The sequence below is a fragment of the Monodon monoceros genome, unplaced genomic scaffold (assembly GCF_005190385.1).
Source record: "Monodon monoceros isolate NGI ecotype Baffin Bay Population unplaced genomic scaffold, NGI_Narwhal_1 Super_Scaffold_2, whole genome shotgun sequence".
NCBI lineage: Eukaryota > Metazoa > Chordata > Mammalia > Artiodactyla > Monodontidae > Monodon > Monodon monoceros.
The window spans coordinates 11,084,125-11,103,214 of NW_021703776.1; the positions used below are offsets into that span (position 1 = coordinate 11,084,125).

At 43.4% G+C, this 19,090-nt stretch overlaps 1 protein-coding gene across 2 annotated transcripts in view; it reads left to right on the top strand.

Moving 5' to 3' along the window:
- Positions 1–19,090, top strand: part of GLI3 (GLI family zinc finger 3) — a 284,602-nt gene that overhangs the window by 212,258 nt on the left and 53,254 nt on the right. For both annotated transcript variants that reach the window (XM_029233935.1, XM_029233936.1), the window contains 3 exons: positions 5,265–5,478; positions 6,444–6,557; positions 8,592–8,732. In XM_029233935.1, the coding sequence (XP_029089768.1) occupies positions 5,265–5,478; positions 6,444–6,557; positions 8,592–8,732 (469 nt within the window). The remainder of the gene's footprint in view (positions 1–5,264; positions 5,479–6,443; positions 6,558–8,591; positions 8,733–19,090) is intronic.

The following is a 19,090-nucleotide window of genomic DNA, read 5'->3' on the forward strand; positions in this document are numbered from 1 at the left end:
GGGAAATTGACCTCAGTAGTTATCCTTATTTAGAGTTCGGTCCCCGAGTCACTGCCTGCCATGGAACGAGTGCTCCTTTAAGGTATTTTATAAAACGAAGACTTCAGTAGCCGTAAATCGGTTTTGATGGGTAAAAATTACACTTGGTGGGTGAGGACACCACACACACTATAGTCAGAGATCGAAAATCCACATTTTTCTCATTTTCTGCTTTTTAGAAAAATACAGGACAGATTAACATTTGAATTAATTTATTCTGGCTTTCTTTTTTCTTCCTTTTATAATTTTTCAAAAATTTTACTGGAGTATAGTTGATTTACAATGTTGTTAGTTTCAGGTGGACAGCACAGTGATTCGGTTATACGTATACATATATTCGTTCATTTTCAGATTTTTTTCCATATAGGTTATTGCAGACCTGTTCTCACTGTTGTCCTAGAAGACTGTTTCTCCAAGTGTTCTGTGGGGAACGCTAGTCTCTAAAATCTCCAAATGTTGCTACGAACCATATCTGGGGTGGGACATTTGGAACACACATTCAAGTATTAAACAGTTCCAGGGAACCCCGGGGCTGTATTCCTCAGACTTTATCACCTTGGCACTTCTTTTTCCTTTCCTCCCTAACACTTACTTTTGGGTGACTGTGTTAGCACATTGCTTGGGAAGATCTGGGCCATCTGACACTTTCTAGCGATCTTATCGATTAAATATAGATTAACAGTTGCAAGTCACATTCTTATAAATGTGTGTTTTTAATTATCCCATCTCTCATGTAGTCATCTAGAAGAGAAGTAAATGCTATAAAAAATTTCTTAATTATACTTGATTAAATGTTGAGTGAAGAGAATTCAAAAATCAGAACATAAACTTAATTGCTCTTCAGTTGATCCAGAGAAAAGAACAGGGTGAGCAGAAATGTAAAGGCTTTGAGGTCATAAAGCTCAGGTGGACCATGTTTTATACTAGACTGTGTCCGTCTTATTTTTTTTTTTTTTTTGCTGTACGCGGGCCTCTCACTGTTGTGGCCTCTCCCGTTGCGGAGCGCAGGCTCAGCGGCCATGACTCACGGGCCTAGCTGCTCCGCGGCACGTGGGATCTTCCCGGACCGGGGCACAAACCCACGTCCCCTGTATTGGCAGGCGGATTCTCAACCACTGCGCCACCAGGGAAGCCCGACTGTGTCCTTCTTCAGAGGAGACAGAAGCGATGTATAAAATTTTTCAACAATGTCAATACTTTGTATTTCTAGGAAATTATGGAACGAATACATGAACTGTTTAGGAAGATTTTTTTTCAGGGCTTCTAAAAAGAGAATTTACTTTTCAAAGAAAATTCTGACCTCTGTCAACCAGCAGTCTGTCCTCAGCAGCTGAAGTTCTATAAAAATGCACAGAGGACCACCTTTGTACTGTTACTACCTTTGTACTGTTTTATAAACACGTTGTCAAATTGCTTTTCTTTGAAGTGACTGTTCTGAGTTCGGTATGCAGAATAATGGCCCCCAAAGATGTCCACATCTTACTCCCTGGAACCTGTGAATATATCACCTTACAGGGCCAAAAGAATTGTGTAGCTGTGATTCAGTTAAGAGTTTTTGTTTGTGTATTTGTTTTTTTAATAGTCTTCGTAGCAGCTTTGTGTGTAATAGCAAACCACAACACCCTGAGATGCAGCAAAAGAACGCGCATAGAACATATAAGGAGCGTACATAGCAAGCGTGCTATACTTAGACTCTAAGATACTGTTCAGCAAAGGAAATGATTGGAGCTCAACTAAATGCAGCAACATGAAAAGATATCACAAACACAATTGTGACCAAAGAAGCTGGACACCAAAGGTTACCTCCAGAGGTTACCACGTAGACTTTAACACATCTGAACTTACAGTGTGTGGCCCAGTTTTCCCCAGTTTTGAACTTGCCAGTGGAATCATGCAGTAGGCAATCGCTGGTGTCCAGTTAAGGGTTTTGAGATGAGGAGATGATCAGGTGGCCCTAGTATAGTCACAAGGGTCCTTATAAAAGGGAGGCAGGAGGGTGTTGGAGTTAACAGGGAATCAGAGGAGGAGGTTGGGTTGAGGTGGGACCGTGAACCTCGGATGGAAGCAGCCTCTAGAAGCGGGAAGAGGCCAGGTGCCAGGGATTTCCAGAGAAACGCAGTCCTGCCCACCCATCTGAGAATTCTGACCTCTGGAGCTCTAAGGTGGCAAGCGTATTTTGTTTTAAAACAACGAAGTTTGTGGTGATGTGTTGCAGCAGCAGCAAGAAACTCATACCTAATGGGGGTGGTTCGGTCACTCACTGACTCATCTCGAGGGGCTGCCCCGTGCCAGGCAGTGTTCCGGGCACCAGGGGTCAGTGGGGGACAAGACAGACCAGAGCCCAGATCCCCTAGACCTTCCATTGCAGAGGGAGGGAGAGAATATGGTTTCAGAGAGCCTCATCCTGCAGTGAGAATACAAGTGTCAAACAGCAGAGCATCATGGGGTGAGGAGCTGCAGAGGGGGCCTATTTTGATGGGGGCCTCAGGCTTAGGAGGCCCCTGTGTCTGGGGAGGTGACATCTAAGCTGGAATTTGAGTGACCAGAAGGAAGCAGCTAGGCTGGCTTCTGGAAAGACACAGCAAGTACCGGGATGCGGAGCTTAGGAAGACAGCTCACTTGGGGTCAGAGAGCAGGGGATGGTGGCCCCGATCCCCTGGCCCCCCCGCCACCGGTGGGAAGTTCTCGGAGGTTCTTTCCATGCATAGGCTTTGTAATCCAGAGCAAGCAGCCTTCCTTCCAGGAGCTGACGGCAGCGCCCGCTCTTGTGGGGTGACACGAGGTCTTCCCCTGTGTCCACTGTTGCCCAGCTCTTTGCACGCAGAGGAGAGAGGGTTTCCCTTAGCAGTCCCTCCTTATGAATAATCAGGGACTGCTAAAAATCGCTGGTCCATCCTGTATGTTCTCATATCCTTTGGAATCTGATAGTTGACATGGATTTTAGGGAAGGTTTATTCCTGTCCCCTGGTTTGACCAGCGAAAACGCAGCCCCAAAAGGGGATGTTACCCACATGGGTTGAAAGCTGTCGCAGCCTCTCCTGCATCTGAGGTCAGAGACTTTGCACCTGGGGACGGGGGCTGCAGCACCAAAGCTGGTCCTTCCTTTCGTCTTCTACATATTTTTAAAAGTAAAAATCGACCTACTCTGTCTGGCTATTAACATTTGTAAATTGCATTACATACAAAACTGAGGGCATTTTCTGCCTTGTGAAACGTTTTCTCGAACGGTCTGGCTTCTTAATTGGGTCCTGACTTTTTTGAGCCCCCCAATATTGGGCCCCCCAGAATGAGAGGTGTACATGACCCAAGGGGCCCCCTTCCCAAGCCCACCTGCTCGTTCAAGCTCATGAAACTCAGGAAAGATGCATGGAGGTTTGTGCAAAGTCCATATCACATTATAAATATGTGTGTAGTGGGGTCTTTTAGTTTTCCTTTGTTTTTTTAATGAACAGAATAAGGTAGTTACACTTAGTAATACCCATTCACCAAAAGGAAAGGGGGGGTGGGTTAAATCATTGTGTTTTTTGATGAATGGCTTGTACACCAAAAAATAAATTGGACAAACTGGCATAGAGCTCAGTGAACATGAAATCAGCTATTAGAAGAAAGCTTGTGAACAAATTCTGAGGCAGATATGCATCTTTTGATTAACGCCCTATCAATCATCCACACAGCTACCTTAGCTAAGTCTTGCTGTAATCATTCATGGTTGCTTTCCGAAACACTGGCAGAAACTATAGCGCTGCAGAAACAGAATATTATTAGTGATTTCTCCCTAACTTACTGTGAACAATGACTGTTTTCACCAGGTTTCTGCTCTCCTTTATTAAAGAAATACAATACAGAATGAAAGTTCCTCCAAGCCCTGTGAAATTCTCCTAGGGTATTCTTAATGATATTCAGTCTTAAATGGGCAAGCTATTGTAGTGCAAGGTTCTCCGTAGGAATAATAGTAATGTAATCCCATTGAAACCACCTTTTTATGGATTGTAGTCAAATGGGCAAAACGTGGAGTCACATTAATGAAGGGAGTATGTCTTCAGCGTTATTACTTAAAGTTGTTGAAATGGTTTGAATTTTGTTATTGTAATTATTATAGCCTCAGTTAATGCGCTTAACAGCAGTAGTAATTAACCCACCAGATTGGGAAATTTGCATGAATTCTACCTTTGACTTTGCAAGAAACCCTGATTCTTTCTGGGCCTTACACAGCAGGATGGAGAGAATACCTACGTATATATATATATATATATATATTTTTTTTTTTTTTTTTTCCCACTGAGTGTTTTTAAAGGAAGAAATTTTCACAAATGCCATTACAGTGTTTCATGCATTTTTTTTAAGCCATCGGCAAATTCCTCAAGAGCGTTTCATTCTTTTAAGAGGATTGGGTTCCTAAACTATGGTGGTGCAGAGGACGATTTGGCACTGCCTACTAGTCCAGAAATCCTTAGGTGATGGTGTGACTTCCTTAGAACTTCCTGTAGCCTGGGAAATACTCCGGCATAATGAAGTGGTGACAGGCATTAGCATGTATAATGGGCGTTAATAGACATTTAATGCTCCTTAGCTGCAAGAGGGAGCGGATGCTCTCCCATTGGAATATTCTGCAATCAAAGCCCCATTGATCACCGATTTCAGCCAGGAGAGGTTAATCCATCAGCTTCTGTAACCAGACGGCACTGATGGAAATTCTTTAGGTGGCATTCAGGATGAACCAAGCTTTCCATCTTTACAAACAAATGAGTGATATGACAAGCATGGTGTTCAAAACACATTTAACCAATTGATTTTCTTTCTTCTTGTAATAAGATCTGGAGACTTATGAAAGCGTGCAGGGTGAGCATAGATGAAAAGAATTGCTCCGTGCACGGGAACATGTGGGATGCGGAGCTGAGAAAAGTACTATAAAGCATGTAGTCACCCATTCTCTTTGTTATAGAAAGTTTGTTATTGCAATAAATAGTTGTTATTGAGCCGATGCCTTTTGCTTCCGTTCTGCTGAAGTTTATCTCAGGTCTGCGTGTCTGTTCCAACGCCCATGCGTGTCCTGTCTGAGCCGTCAGCTTTCTCTAGGAAGTTTCGAGATGTTCGTCGATCATTTTTACCTTCTAATTTAAATGCACAGCCCTGATGCGACTTGGGGACAAAAAGCTAGGTATAAAGGTGCGCTGGTCTCTGTGTCCCGTGTCAGTGATGGTTTTCCCTTTGTTTCCCACCCGCAGCCCTGCCCTGAGCTTCACCTACCCTTCTGCACCCGTGTCTCTCCATATGCATCAGCAGATCTTAAGCCGACAGCAGAGCTTAGGCTCGGCCTTTGGACACAGCCCTCCGCTCATCCACCCCGCCCCAACTTTCCCGACACAGAGGCCTATTCCCGGGATCCCTACGGTTCTGAACCCTGTTCAGGTCACCTCCGGCCCTTCCGAGTCCTCACAGGTGAGAGAGACAGCTCGATGACCTGGTCTGTCTTGGGAATCATAGAGGAGAGCCACGGGGCCACATCAGCTACGAATACGCGCAGGCCAGTGGCATCCTCACCGCTTCCATACTGCAGCCTGTGGTCCCAACCCAGGGCTGTCATCTTCAGATTCTGTGCCGTGTGTATGCTCCTCAAGAAACGAGAGCTTCTTCCACTAGAGTCATTTTAGCCTCGGCGGAAAAGCAGGGTGCTTGATCGGGCTTCCCTCTGACCCTGTGCTGTCTATAGCCCGTTCAGTAAAAATACATCCCCTGAGTGGGTTGCTGTCATCTGGTCCCTTTCCCCTGCACTATTAGAGTTCGTTAAAGCCTGGATCCCAGCTCTTTTCCTCTAGCTTTAAAAAGGCCCAGGGAGTTGCTACTTATGAGTTAAAAACAAAGAGCTGTCTCATGAATGTATATCCTGGCTTTTAAAATATATATATATTGGAGTATGATTGGTTTACAGTGTTGTGTTATTTTCTGCCGTACAGCAGAGTGAATCAGTTATACATATACATATATCCACTCCTTTTTAGATTCTTTTCCCATGTAGGTCATTACAGAGTACTGAGTAGAGCTCCCTGTTGCTATACAGTAGGTTCTTATTAGTTAACTGTTTTATATATAATAGTGTGTATATGTCAATCCCAATCTCCCCTTTATTCCTCCCTCCCCCGCTTCCCCCCTGGTAACTATAAGATTGTTTTCTACATCTGTAACTCTATTTCTGTTTTGTAAATAAGTTCATTTGTACCATTTTTTCAGTATATCCTGGCTTTGAACACATTTTCTGAACTCTGCTACCTGGAAATAGGAGCCATATCTGTCATCATTCTAGTGCCAAGGAAGCTCGCTCTTCTCGACTTGTGTGTTTTAGCTGTGGTCCTGCTCATTGATCAGAACTTAATTTTTGTTTCTGTCCCTGCCAATGTGACCCGCAGAACAAGCCCACGAGTGAGTCTGCGGTGACCAGCACTGGCGACCTGGTGCATAATAAACGCTCCAAGATCAAAGCCGATGAAGACGTCCCCAGCCCGGGGCCTCGGGGCCAGCAGGTGAGGGAGGCGCCGGCTCTGGCTCCCTCCAGCCTGGCGTCTTTTCACAGCATTGGCTTGTCTACCGCGTTCTTGGCCTTGGGCGTTACCCACACATTTAACAAAAGGCCAGGTCGTTTCTCCAGCTCAGAAACAGACACACAAAAACGCAGGCAGCTTTGTGGGATATAAACTGGAGTAAGTGGGTGGATGTGTTTATTGTTGACCAGGGATGTGAACAGGCTTCAGTCCTTGGCCTTGATCTTGGGCCAGAATTACAAGCTCCTGGCTCTCAGCCTGAGCTGGGCAGACCAGGGATATTCCTTATAATGATCATGTTCTTATTTTTTCTTATGTTGCCACTTCCTACTGGCCAGGAGACCCTGCATAGCCAGGAGGGATCCAGCGACAGCTAACCTAACCTAAGGCTACTTAGATTCTTGTTCTTTACCCCAAGTCCTGGAAGGACAAGTTTAAAAATTCCAATCTTGTCTCTGCTGTTACTTAGATCCTAAACCTCAATTTTAAAAAGGTGTAGATTCGGACTTCCCTGGTGGCGCAGTGGTTAAGAATCCACCTGCCAATGCAGGGGACATGGGTTCGAGCCCTGGACCGGGAAGATCCCACATGCCACGGAGCAACTAAGCCCATGCACCACAACCGCCGAGCCTGCGCTCTAGAGCCCACGAGACGCAACTACTGAGCCCGCATGCCACAACTACAGAAGCCCGGGTGCCTAGAGCCTGTGCTCTGCAACAAGAGAAGCCAACGCAATGAGAAGCCCACACACCTCAACGAAGAGTAGCCCCTGCTCGCCACAACTAGAGAAGCCCATGTGCAGCAACGAAGACCCAACGCAGCCATAAATTAATTACTTTAAAAAAAAAAGAATGTGTAGATTCTGCTCGTAATCCTCTCTTGTAGGTTCCCTGGGCCTGATATGGAGCTCAATGAGTATAATTCCCAGAGATGGGGGTTGGACGAGAGTCTGCATGTCCACAGAATGTGGACCTTGCAATGTTCAGCCTGCTTCAGCCCAAACCTGAGGGTGCTTAAGCCCACGTTTCCTTTTTAGGGAGCACTTGGAAGATGGAACGAATGGGTGTCATGGGCTCTGAGAGCCATCCTTCTTCTTGCATGTTGCTGGTTATGCCTAAACACTTGTATACAGCTTTTACCATCTAACCTCAGATTAGATCCCGAATTTACACACCTCATCATCTCCCAGAATTCTGGAAATCCTTTGTCTTTTCATTTCTGCAAAGCTGCCTTAGAAGACTAGAAAAGACTTTACCGACTAGCTTTAGATGCTATGGTTCTTGGGCAGAGAGTGTACGCTTGGAGACCGGAAGGTGAGCCCAGAAGACATCATCCCTGTAAAAATCCACACAGTGCCTCTCACAGCCTCCAGTGGCAGGGAGAACAGAATTAGAATTGGCAGTAAACCATTTCCCTGGATTCCAACATAGGAGAATAAACAAATTAATATGCTGAAAAGAATTTAACCGAAAGAGCAGTCTTTTGGATAAAAGACTACATCACCTAGTTTAATTGCTTTTTTTAAGAGATGACATCTTAGGTTGTTCTCACCTTGGTATTCAGGACAGCAAAGTTTGGCCTCAGTATCTTACCGACATTCTGTTTTGGACCGTTGCCTTTAATCACAAGCTAACAACCTTCGAAGGCATATTGAGTAAATCTGAAAAAAATGCACACAAATGATTCCATCTTTGGTTTCGTCAATTCACAAAACCCAGCTGATAGACTTGGGCTCTATTTTATTTTCCCCAAAAAAAATTGCATCCGGAGGAAGACAAGCCTACATCAGGTTTTTCATTTCTCTTTTTTTTTTTTGACTTTTTATCTTATATTGGTGTAGAGTTGATGAACAATGTTGTGGTAGCTTCAGGTGTCCAGCAAAGCGACTCATTTACGCATTTTCCCCTTTAGGTTGTTACATAATAGTGAGCAGAGTTCCCTTTCTCTTCTGTCTGCCGTCCCATCGTGTCTGATTTTGTCTCTCTTTCTCCTCCCTTCCCCACCCCTGCCTTTCAGGAACAGCCTGAAGGGACAACCCTGGTGAAGGAGGAAGGGGACAAAGAAGAAAGCAAACAGGAGCCTGAAGTCATCTACGAGACAAACTGCCACTGGGAGGGCTGTTCTCGGGAGTTCGACACCCAGGAGCAGCTGGTGCATGTGAGTGAAGGGGGCCGGGAAGGGGGCTTTACAGCTATGTGACCTTTCCTGTGGGGTCAGCTCCCCTGACCCCATGCTGAGTCAAGTTTCTCAGCTAGCAGCCTAGCAAACTGGAGGGGGCTTGATGACTTTCTGAGAATAAAGAGAACTCTGAGCCACGGTGCTTGACCTGTTCAGTCAGCTAAAGCTGAGTGTAAAATTCAATAAAGTCTTCAAGAGAGAGTGTAATGACTCTGATCCCATAAGCGAGAAAACACTGTTTTGAGTTAGCGACTTTGATGGTTATTGAGTAATAGTAAGCTGGACATGAATTATTATTAACCTTTTAACCAAGTTTGATTTTAACCAAGACCCAGTAGCAATCGAAAAAAATCATAGAGGTGGGGGAAGTCCTTTTTCTCCCTCCTCCCTTTCCCTCCCCGACCCTCACCAGCTAAGGAGTCTCCCATGATTTTAGGCGTCAGTTGGTACTTGCTATGAGAAGTGGGTAATGGTTTGCGATAAGCCGTTAGCACAGTTTCTTGACTTGAAGACAATCCTTGCGGGCCTCACAGTTCCATGGAAAAAGCAATATATATTTTAAAATGTGTCTAATGATGTATATTTTTGAAAACTGCAATGTGGTCCAACTGAGAACCTCAGCTCGCCTTCCCACACCAGATTCAGAAGTCTTTCCCGTACTCCCTTGCCAGTTATTTCAAATAATGCAGGGTACCCCCATCTACATACCTGATTAGCCGTGTGTCCTTGGCCCGTGCTTCGTCTTTGTTTGGTACTTTCTCAGGCCAGTAGAATCTCCCTGACACATGGGGCCAGGAGCAGTTGAGACGGAAGGGCATTCGCATCATCAAGGATGACACGATGTCAAAGCACAGGGTTGCATTAAGGCATTAGGATGGTTTGCTATGTGTAGCCCTTTCATAAGCTTTAAATACGACAGCAAATCTGACAGAGTAACTTCCTCGTGACCCCCCCCGCCCCGTCACCTACACACACCATACACACCCCCATTCCATTCTCTTTACTTTTACAGTCACTTTTTATTTTTAGATGATCTATATCGCTTGATAACCCTCCTCCGTTTAAACACTAAGATTATACAATTCCTATTTGTTCTTATCCTCTAATATATACCACATGCTGCAGTTACATTATAGTGTCAAATATATGGTTTGCCAGGTTTTGAGATCCATCATATACAGAATGTTTTGAGGGCTTAACATGACCTCAGGGTTTCCCCCCACCCATTTCTTTTTTGATCATGTCTCCTTGTAATAGTATAGAGAGAATTCTAGATTTCTCTGCACAGCAAGAAACTAGAAAGTCAAATGTTTTTAATTAAGGTATATTTCCAGATTTTTCCATGAACTTAATTTGATTCTTTCTCTTTAATTTGATGCAAGTGTTATTTTAAGCCAAGCCTGACTTAACAGCCTTTTATTCTTGCTGATTGTTTTAATGGAAACCACAGACATTGTAACACTAAAGGGAAAAAAAAAAAAAAAAAAAGCTTGGAAGTTTTCTTTTAATGTGGGGAAATAAACCCAAAGAGGAAAGAATGCCAAGAATACCCTCAGTGATAGAGTGAGTGAACATCGTACATGAGAAGAACTGGTGGTACAAAACCTGCCGTCATAAACGAGATGCTGCTGGGCAGCGCTGCTTGCCTTTTAAAACATCCTTCTGAGAGAGGACACGGTCTCATGGTGCCTTTTCTGTGGATAAGTCATTGCAGTTTCCAAGGAGTGCTGTGATTTTTGTTCAGCTGTTAGCAAATGAGGAAGGAAATTCCAAGTCTACATTTAAAAGAAATTGTGTTCCTCATCAGAGGCCAGCCTTGAGATAACATGTTGGGGGGTTGTGGTTATACCTTCACATTTTCCCTGCCTTGTATGTCACATGAAAGCTTTTAAAAGACAGTGGATACTGCAGGTATTTGTATTTAATCTCAGTGGCAAAAGGTTTTAGGTAGGGATGACGCTTTAATAGAGAGATCTGAGTAGTTTTAAGGCAAGGCTGCTTAACCTGTCAACTAAATGGCCACCATGTTGTCTGCTTTATTATAAAAACTAGGAAATGAATTACATATACACCGGAATTTTTTTATTCCAAGTTGGCAAGAAGAAATTCGTGTCAGGATTAGGAGAAAATCCAATGTATTATCTTTACGATATTAATTTTAGTCTGAGATAAATTATATGAGTTAAGGAAACTTAGTTAAGTGAATTAAAAATTTTAACTTACAATAACATAAATAAAGATGCTGGTTTATATCGCTTATTCTCTACCTTTTTACTCATTATCTGACGTGTAGAAATTCCAAATTTGTACGTGTAAATTGATTTTACTTCGCGTGACAGACATATAAGTGCCTTCCTACTCACGGTGAATCTGGTGGCTTTAGCAGTGGCCTGGTATATTATTTTGTGTAGACTGAATGAATAGCTAGTTGAAATCCACCTAACTACTTGGGTGGCAGATGGAAAAAAGACCAGTGGCAAAAACCAGTTTTTTAAGGACAGAGGAAGCATGAACTATTTGCATTGCTATGACTCTCCTTGGAGAGAGGACATTTTGTGAACTAGTTGAATTTTCATGCTACAGACAACCAAGAGGCAAGGTGTTAAACCATTCTGATGCTCTGCCTTATTTATAGCCATGACCCATTCTTTTTCCCCCTCTTACAGTTAATAGAAAGATTCATGATTCTTCATGGTTGTCTATCTAGTGTCTGACAGTCCCGACTGCCTGCGAAAGCAAGTCACTATCTATAATTGATATCCTCCCGTGGAATAGGGTGCTGGCTGCAATTGAAGGGCTTTGCTGAAAGCTCTTAAATCCTGACAAGTTCTCCCCTTGTTCTGGTTCAGTCGCTGAGCTGCACGGTTGGAATTCCAGAGTCATTTGAACTTGGTGCAGAAGGGAGACATGTGTTTCGCATTAGCAAATCAGAGTTGAAGAGGAGAATTAGGGACTCGGCCGACTTTGCCCGCCAGGTAGTCTCATTTTCAGCGTAATGCACTCCGTGTTCTCTTGAAAAGATGACCCCATCCCATTACTGTCCGAACAGATGGGCTAAGTATTGCCTTTGCCTTCTCTTCTCCTCTATTTCAAGCCCCTGTCCTTCTCCCGTGGTGTGTTGATTCCAGGTTTGCTGTGGGGTCTTTCTCACTGGGATGTTTAATTAATTTCTCTTCCCAGCAAGATAATTATAATTGGGCTTCATGACTCTCCAGCTAGTATTAAATTTGTCATAAATTTACTTCTATGCCCAGAAGCTAAGGAGACAGATGTATATTTTTGTGAGCTGGTTTTTTGTTGTACTTTGTCCCCTTCTTAGTAGCAGTTAAAATAAGAGAGTAAGAAGGATATAGAGTACAAAAATTAATTAAAGTGCTTTCGATTAAGACGGAATTTATTATTGATTTGTCAAGATGCCAGCCATTTCTCTTCCCTTGATAGCTGGAAAGCGTATAGTCTAACATCTCAAAATAATTTGAAAAGTCCACACTTCCCCTTCAATCCCAAATGAGTTAGATCCTCTTTTTTGCTGTCGTGCATTATATATTCCCAAATGCACGACTCTTATATCTGATTCTGAAAGTCGTAGAATATCAGTTCGCCCAGTGTGGTTTCTGTTTTTCTTTTGTTGGTTTAGCTTTTTTACTGTGGAAAACAACTCAAATTCTGTCTGCTGGCCTTGCTTCTCACAGAGATGAGAAAGGTTTCCCAACCTTACTGAGACCCATTTCCCTCTTGCATTCATTCTGTCCCGGAAGACAGTTCCAGCTCTGGCCCTTGGATGCTTGAAAAATACCCAGCATGCATTGCCTGCAGCCCAAGTTAGTCTCAGATTCTTTGCTTCTGAATGGCGTTGTGTGTACCACTGATGTTCTGAGAGGCTTTTTCAGAAGAGGAGAAAGGAATACATGTGAAGAAAGAGAAACGTGTACCTCGGTGTGGGTCACCACTGCCAGGCGTCTAGTTGTGCTTGAAAACATAACTGCTGGTATCCGAAAGAATAAAAATAGTATAATCACCATAGCTAACGCCCACCTGTTTGCTCTGTCACTGTAATTCGCTTAACTTCTGTTACAACATCCCAACCCTTTCTTCCCGTTTAAGGAATAACACATATAATATTCTTTCCAAAGGTCTTTAAAAGGTCAAATTATTTTTTTACCAGTTTTATTCCCCGTCCTGATCCCAGCAGCATAACCTTATCTGCAGGGAGGGCCTTGGCAGTTAGACTGTGCGGGCTCTTGTCTCCTGCCTGTAGGGCCGAACGGCAGAGAACATGAGAGGTGTTTATATGAGTCCCCAGCTTCAACTGGGTGGCACGTCCGTCGCTGTACTCCTTCATTTGTATCTTTTAAACGTGGTGTCAAAAATTCACCCTTTTGTACAATGATTAGCCACCTCCTTGGATTTTAAGTGCTTTCATATGCTGCAGTTTTTGATCTCTAAAAGCGTGCTGAAGTTTCCTTTATCAGAAGAACACAGCTATAATCACCTTTGCTGCCATTTGAACACAAATTCTATACATCGGCAGCATGAAAATGAAAGGCTTTCTTCTTAGTATCATAGAGATTTAGATATAAAGGAAGCACACCTAATCTGCAAAGAATTGATGCATCTGTAGAAATACGGGAGAGTGTTAGGATGTGGTGAAGACATTATTTTCATATTAATACCGTGTTCCCAAATTTGCATTTTAAATGTTTTCCAGCTAATTTTGATCCCTTTGCTAAAGTTGCATTGTGTATCTTTACCTAAGGGAAGATGGAGTTTAAGATGTGATTGGGGCCTCCGATAAGAGGCAGAAATAGATTTGTGTGCACATAAAACCTAAAATGAATGAGTGAAGATTTTGATCTCATTTTCCCTACATCGATGCTAGTTAATTTAGTGACTCTAATTATTTGGAAATAACTGCATGGAAAAATGTAGACGAAGAACCACCAACTTCAAAGCCATCCTTTGACAATCGTGCCCCAAGGGTCACGTTCTTTTTCAAGTTACTGGCTAAATTGCACCTGCAGAAATTGTTCCCATAAAGACACTCGGGAGATTAGACTGAGTGGGGGGCATGGAGGGCTGTGTGGTCCACCAGTGAGAGCCTCCCGGCACCAGCGGAATTCTGAGTGGCAGCGCCATCTCTGCCCTGACCCTTGGGATGACCTCCCTGGAACCATTTGACCCTTTAGAACGTTATTTTCTCACTTATCATACTGTGAAACAGCCGTGAAAATAAGTGCCGTCCCCCACGTCCAAGGCCAAACAGAGATCTCATGCAGGAGGCCTAATGAGAAACAGACAGAGGGTCTCAAAGAGGTTACTCGTCTCTCTGTTTTATGTGTTTGTGTTTTGCAGGGCGGAGTGGGGGAGGGATGGGCAGTGGCGCTGTTGGGTTTTGTGGCCTCTGTGTATTAGCTCTAAGGCTTATTTCATATTCATTGTTGCTGAACTGAGGTGTGCATTTGACCGAAGCTGGAGATCCCGTTCTCTTCCCCCAGTGTGGTTCTTAATGGATGGGACTTGGCCGAGACATTTCACCTCCTCCAACCTTGGTTTTAGTAAAAGCAAGGGAAGGGTTCAAAGTGGATCGTCCTTAGGCTAAGGATGGCAGGCAGGTTTCATTTCAGGTACAAACCTACTGGCTGGCAGTCACTTGGGGTGCTGAGCTGCGCTCTTCCCCACTTTCAGCTGCAGAGGCAGGGGGGTCAGGATGATGCAAAGCCTGCCATGGATGAGGTTTCGCAGCAGACAGGTACTCACTATATGTTTTCCAAAGTCCTCCAACTCTGTAGATTAAGTGCACTCCAGAACGATTGCGGTTAATTTTTCTAGGGGGTGGTATGTTAATTACTTGAGCAATGACTGAATTATTAAAATTCTCTCTTTACTAATGCTCCTTAACCCGTGAATGAAGAACAACAAATCAATATTTTAAATAAGATATAATGGGTATCGAATCATATCTTAGTTACTTTCTTAAATTTGTTCAGCCGTTTTAGACCCCATGAAATATTTCATCAAAACCTTCATCCGAATAACTGTTTACTGCCTTTTGGGGAGGATTTTTCTGTCAAAAGCTTTTTGATTGGTTCTGAATGATACTCTAGGTGAGATTCTGGATTCTGCTAATAATTAGTTCCCTGGAATATTCTGTATGGACGCAATTTATACAAGAGAAGATGGTGTCACTTTGGGCTGGGCTGTCTACCTCACTAAAGTTTACTTGCCAATAGCAGATCTTGCTGATACCATGTATCCTCTTGTTTGTCAGCAAAAGTATGAGCTGACAAACAGCAACTCACTAGAAGAGGGCCTGGGTGCAGCCTTCATACTACTCACTGCCCCAGCTTTGTGGTGGGCACCTGCTAGCGCGACTTAGACCAGAGCCTCCTGGAGTGGTCCTTCTCATTGGGAGGGGGAGACAAGGAAACATAAAAGCATAGTAAACAATGTAAAGTTGGACCTCATGAAGCCATAGAGTGTAGCTGTGATTTTAGGGGCTCAGAAGAGGAGGAAGTGTATGAGGGGTACCCAGAAGGGCTTCTGGGAAACGTGGGAAATATGGTTAAGGTCAAAGCAAAGCAGACCAAATATGCAGGTCAGCTTTTGAGATATGATGACGATGTGATGGTGATGGTGATGATGACGGTGATGATGGTGATGGTGATGGTGATGACGATGGTGGTGATGGTGATAATGATGGTCATGGCGATGAGGATGGTGACAGTGAGGATGATGGTGATGATTTTGTAAGAAGAAATAGCACCTTATCTGAAAGAAAACTTTGGCTGACCACTGTTCTCCTGCTATAGTACAATGCACTGCATTTCAAAGCTGACAGACCTGGGTTCAAAACCTGCTTTCCACACTAGGCATGTTACATTCCTTCTCGTGAAACAAGAATAATAATAGTATTTACTTCATAAAAGAGTTGGGGGAATGAGCTTAAAAATTATGCTCAATAAAGTGTTGGTGCTTCTCCATATAAAAGTAAAAAGTGTAAAGGTATTTACCGGCTGCTAAGTGCATGTGTGTTGCCTGTGAAAACATGGTTTAGGCTGGTATTCGGGCAGTGTTTGCGTTGGCATGTCACCATGAAATGAATAACTGCATAAAGATGCTGACCGGGCCCCCAGTTCATGAAACCTAGGAGAGAAGGGCTGGAGAAGTCCCTGGGTCCCTTCCTTGTATTCCAGATCCCTCACTGGACTTGCTTGCGCTGTGTTGAGATTCAGAGCCTCATCCTGTTATGAGTTCAATTGTGCTGACATCCTTCTGAAAGTTCTCCTTAGTGGTTGCCCTAAAACGAGGCTCCCCAACCTGGGCACACGGGGGCAGGGGGTTCTTTGGTGTGGGGACTCTCCTCTTCCTTGTAGGACTGTTAGCAGCATTGCTGACCTCTGGCCACTGGATGCTGGGAGCGCCCCTCCTCCATTGTGACAACCAGAAATGTCTCCAGACATTGCCAAATGTCCCCTGGGAAGGGAGAATTACCCCCAGTTCTGCTCTAATCTTTCCTCTTGCAGTGTGGGAAGAAAAAAGCAACAAAAATTTAAAAAGTATATTTGTGATTAAAGATAAATTTTCTCCTGCTCAAATGTACTTTAGAATGTTGGGATTAAAAAGAAAAGATAACCTCATTAAACAGTCTCCAGCAAAAGACTATATGTATTATATATATATTTATAAAAAATATATATATATACACATTCTGTATTACATTTATAGATATTGTGTGTGTGCATGTGCACGCATGCATGTGTGTGCATGTACGTGGTGTGTGTGTGTGTGTGTGGTGTGCATTAATTGGCAGAACTTAATTTTAAAACCACATTTGCTAAGGTTAGGCACACACAGTAGTTCTCAGGAAGTCCCATAACCAGCCAAGCCCTTTGTCTTGGTGGAGAAATTCCATCACTGTTTTTCTTTTTTTTGCAGACCGAGGGAAGTCACTCAGACTTCAGCTTCTGAGACCATGGCAAGCAGGGTTGGAGATCAGGCTCCTGCTTTGACATAAAACAGAGCTCAAAGAACAGAAAGCAGTTTTCTAGTGCAAGGACTTTTTGAAGATTCAGAGACATTTAGGCTTTTCTAAGATTAGCTAAATACTGCCATAGATGGATTTTTTTTTTCGTTTCTAGAATGATTAGTGTTGGCTAGAGAAGAGAACTGTAAGTGGCATATTCTCAAAAGACTATGTATAGGCCAAGGCCTTAAACTTAAGCCATCCCCAGCCCCCCAGTTGACAGTAAAACTAGCATCAGTGAGTGAGGGTGTGGAGAGAGTATTGGATGGTATGTTGGAGATCTATCTTTTATCCCTACATCTGCCAAAAGTTGCTTCTGACTTTGAGTAAGTCACCCTACAACTTCAATCATTAGTTTCTCATCAAAAATGGAGATAATATCTATCTGATTTTCCTCACAAGTTTTTTAAATTTGTTTTTTGTTTGTAAGGATAGAATGAGATCATGTAATGGAAGTGCTTTGTAAACTCTGAAGCATTATTCAAATATAAGGAAGGTTAGAATCCATGAGAAGTAGCATTAATATACCTACCTAATGGAGAGATTAAGGAGACTTTTCACCAGAATAAAAAAGTTTATAAGTATGTTGGTAATTCAGTTGTGCCCTCTCACCTCTGTAGGCTGTTGACCTTACCTGTTACAGTACATCATCATCATCACCACCTAGTGGCTGCTATACAAATTGCAGGCATAGTGTTGAGAAGAAAAAAGCCTCATGCACATCAGACCTATGGACTTCGGGTTGGGGTTGATACACCTTTTTATGTTTATCCCTTTGAGTAAGGAGAACATACAGGGCAGGATATTCAGGAAGAAATAGAGCAGGCTATTGGGAAGATGATAGATGTACAGGCAGAGCAGTGGGAAGACAAGTAAAGTGAAGGTGCAGAAGAAGGACAGAGAAAGGTCTTGTGGAGATCAGATTTGAACATGGTCTTGAAAAGGAAAGTGGATTTAAATAGGGAAAGACCATTGCAGGGAGGAGCTGGAGGTTCCATGTGGAAAAGACAGTAGGAAGAGGTTAATGGATGCAGAATATATGGGAGAATTTTATCTATGAGTCGGTTATATAAGGCTGGGGTTTTTGACACTTCTTGGGGTCAGAAATATAATTACAAAAGGATTCATTTGTGCCTTTGGACTGAAAAGTGGTAAGTAATGCAGTTATGTTAGAACCAAGTGTGTCTGGAAGGCACAGTAAGGGAAGTAAGGTTATGGAGCAGAGAAGCACCATTTCATGGGTGACCTGACTGCTAGATTAGCAGTCTGACTTATATTCCAGATGGAGTAAGGAGAATCGATGTTTCTGATGAGAAAGTTTGAGCCCACGTGAGCTTTAGAAAGATGAGGGCTGAGCTTTGCACAGCTGTATTTGAAGAGGGCAGGGGTACAAGTGGGGCAGGGCCAGAAGTGAGACTCAGAAGTGGGAATTATTTTAACTTATTTTTTTTAAACCTGGGAGTAGAGTTCAGAGATGTTTCACAATTATGGTTTTCGTAGCTAATGTGGGCATTGTAGACGTTGTTCAGAGATCAGTTCGAAGTTTCCAGTTGCTGACTGGGCACCTGGGAGGTGGTTTTGCCCATGAAACTCCTGTCTCTTATGTGAGTGGACCAGGTAGGTTCATTACTTAAAGCTCCTCAAATCCTATTGTCTCTCTTAGAAGTAGATTGACCAGGGTTGTTGGGAGAGTGATCTCTGATGATTTTTGGACGATGCCTCCTATGGTGTCAGTCAAGTTTTTAGCCCCCGGGTAGTGATGGTTTTATTGCTACTATTATCAGTTTTCTTTTTTGTTGTTTTGTTTTTCTCTGTGCCTATTTTCTGGTTATGGGTACATGATCTCAAGTTCTGAAAATGTCTTTCAAGTCAGAAAAAGGAAACTGTGCCAGCCCTCTTCTGTCAGCTTCAAAGGATTTGGGGGTGGGAGATCTCTTTACACACCTGGTCCAGCCCTGTCTCACCTGCTCCCTCCATTTCACCTTGAGGGGCCTCGGTTTCTTGGGTGTTACCTTCAGCAAGCGTGATGTGTCCCAAGGAGCCAAGCTTTCTCTCCAGGATGAGCAGGAGAACCCTGGCTCAGGAAGAGCAAGTCTTCCCCAGCATCCTTCCCTGGCAGTAGTGAAAGTGTTCACCCTTCCCTCTCCTGGACCACTTGGCCAGAAACGGTGCAGTTCCTACCGGCCAGATAAAGCAGTCAAACAGACTGCAAAGAAAACACAGCCCTCCTTGTATTCTCCTTGTGTTCAGCAGAGATAACTTTGCTGGAGTTTCAGTACTGAGTCATTTGGCTTCTGGCAGGAGCTTTAATTAC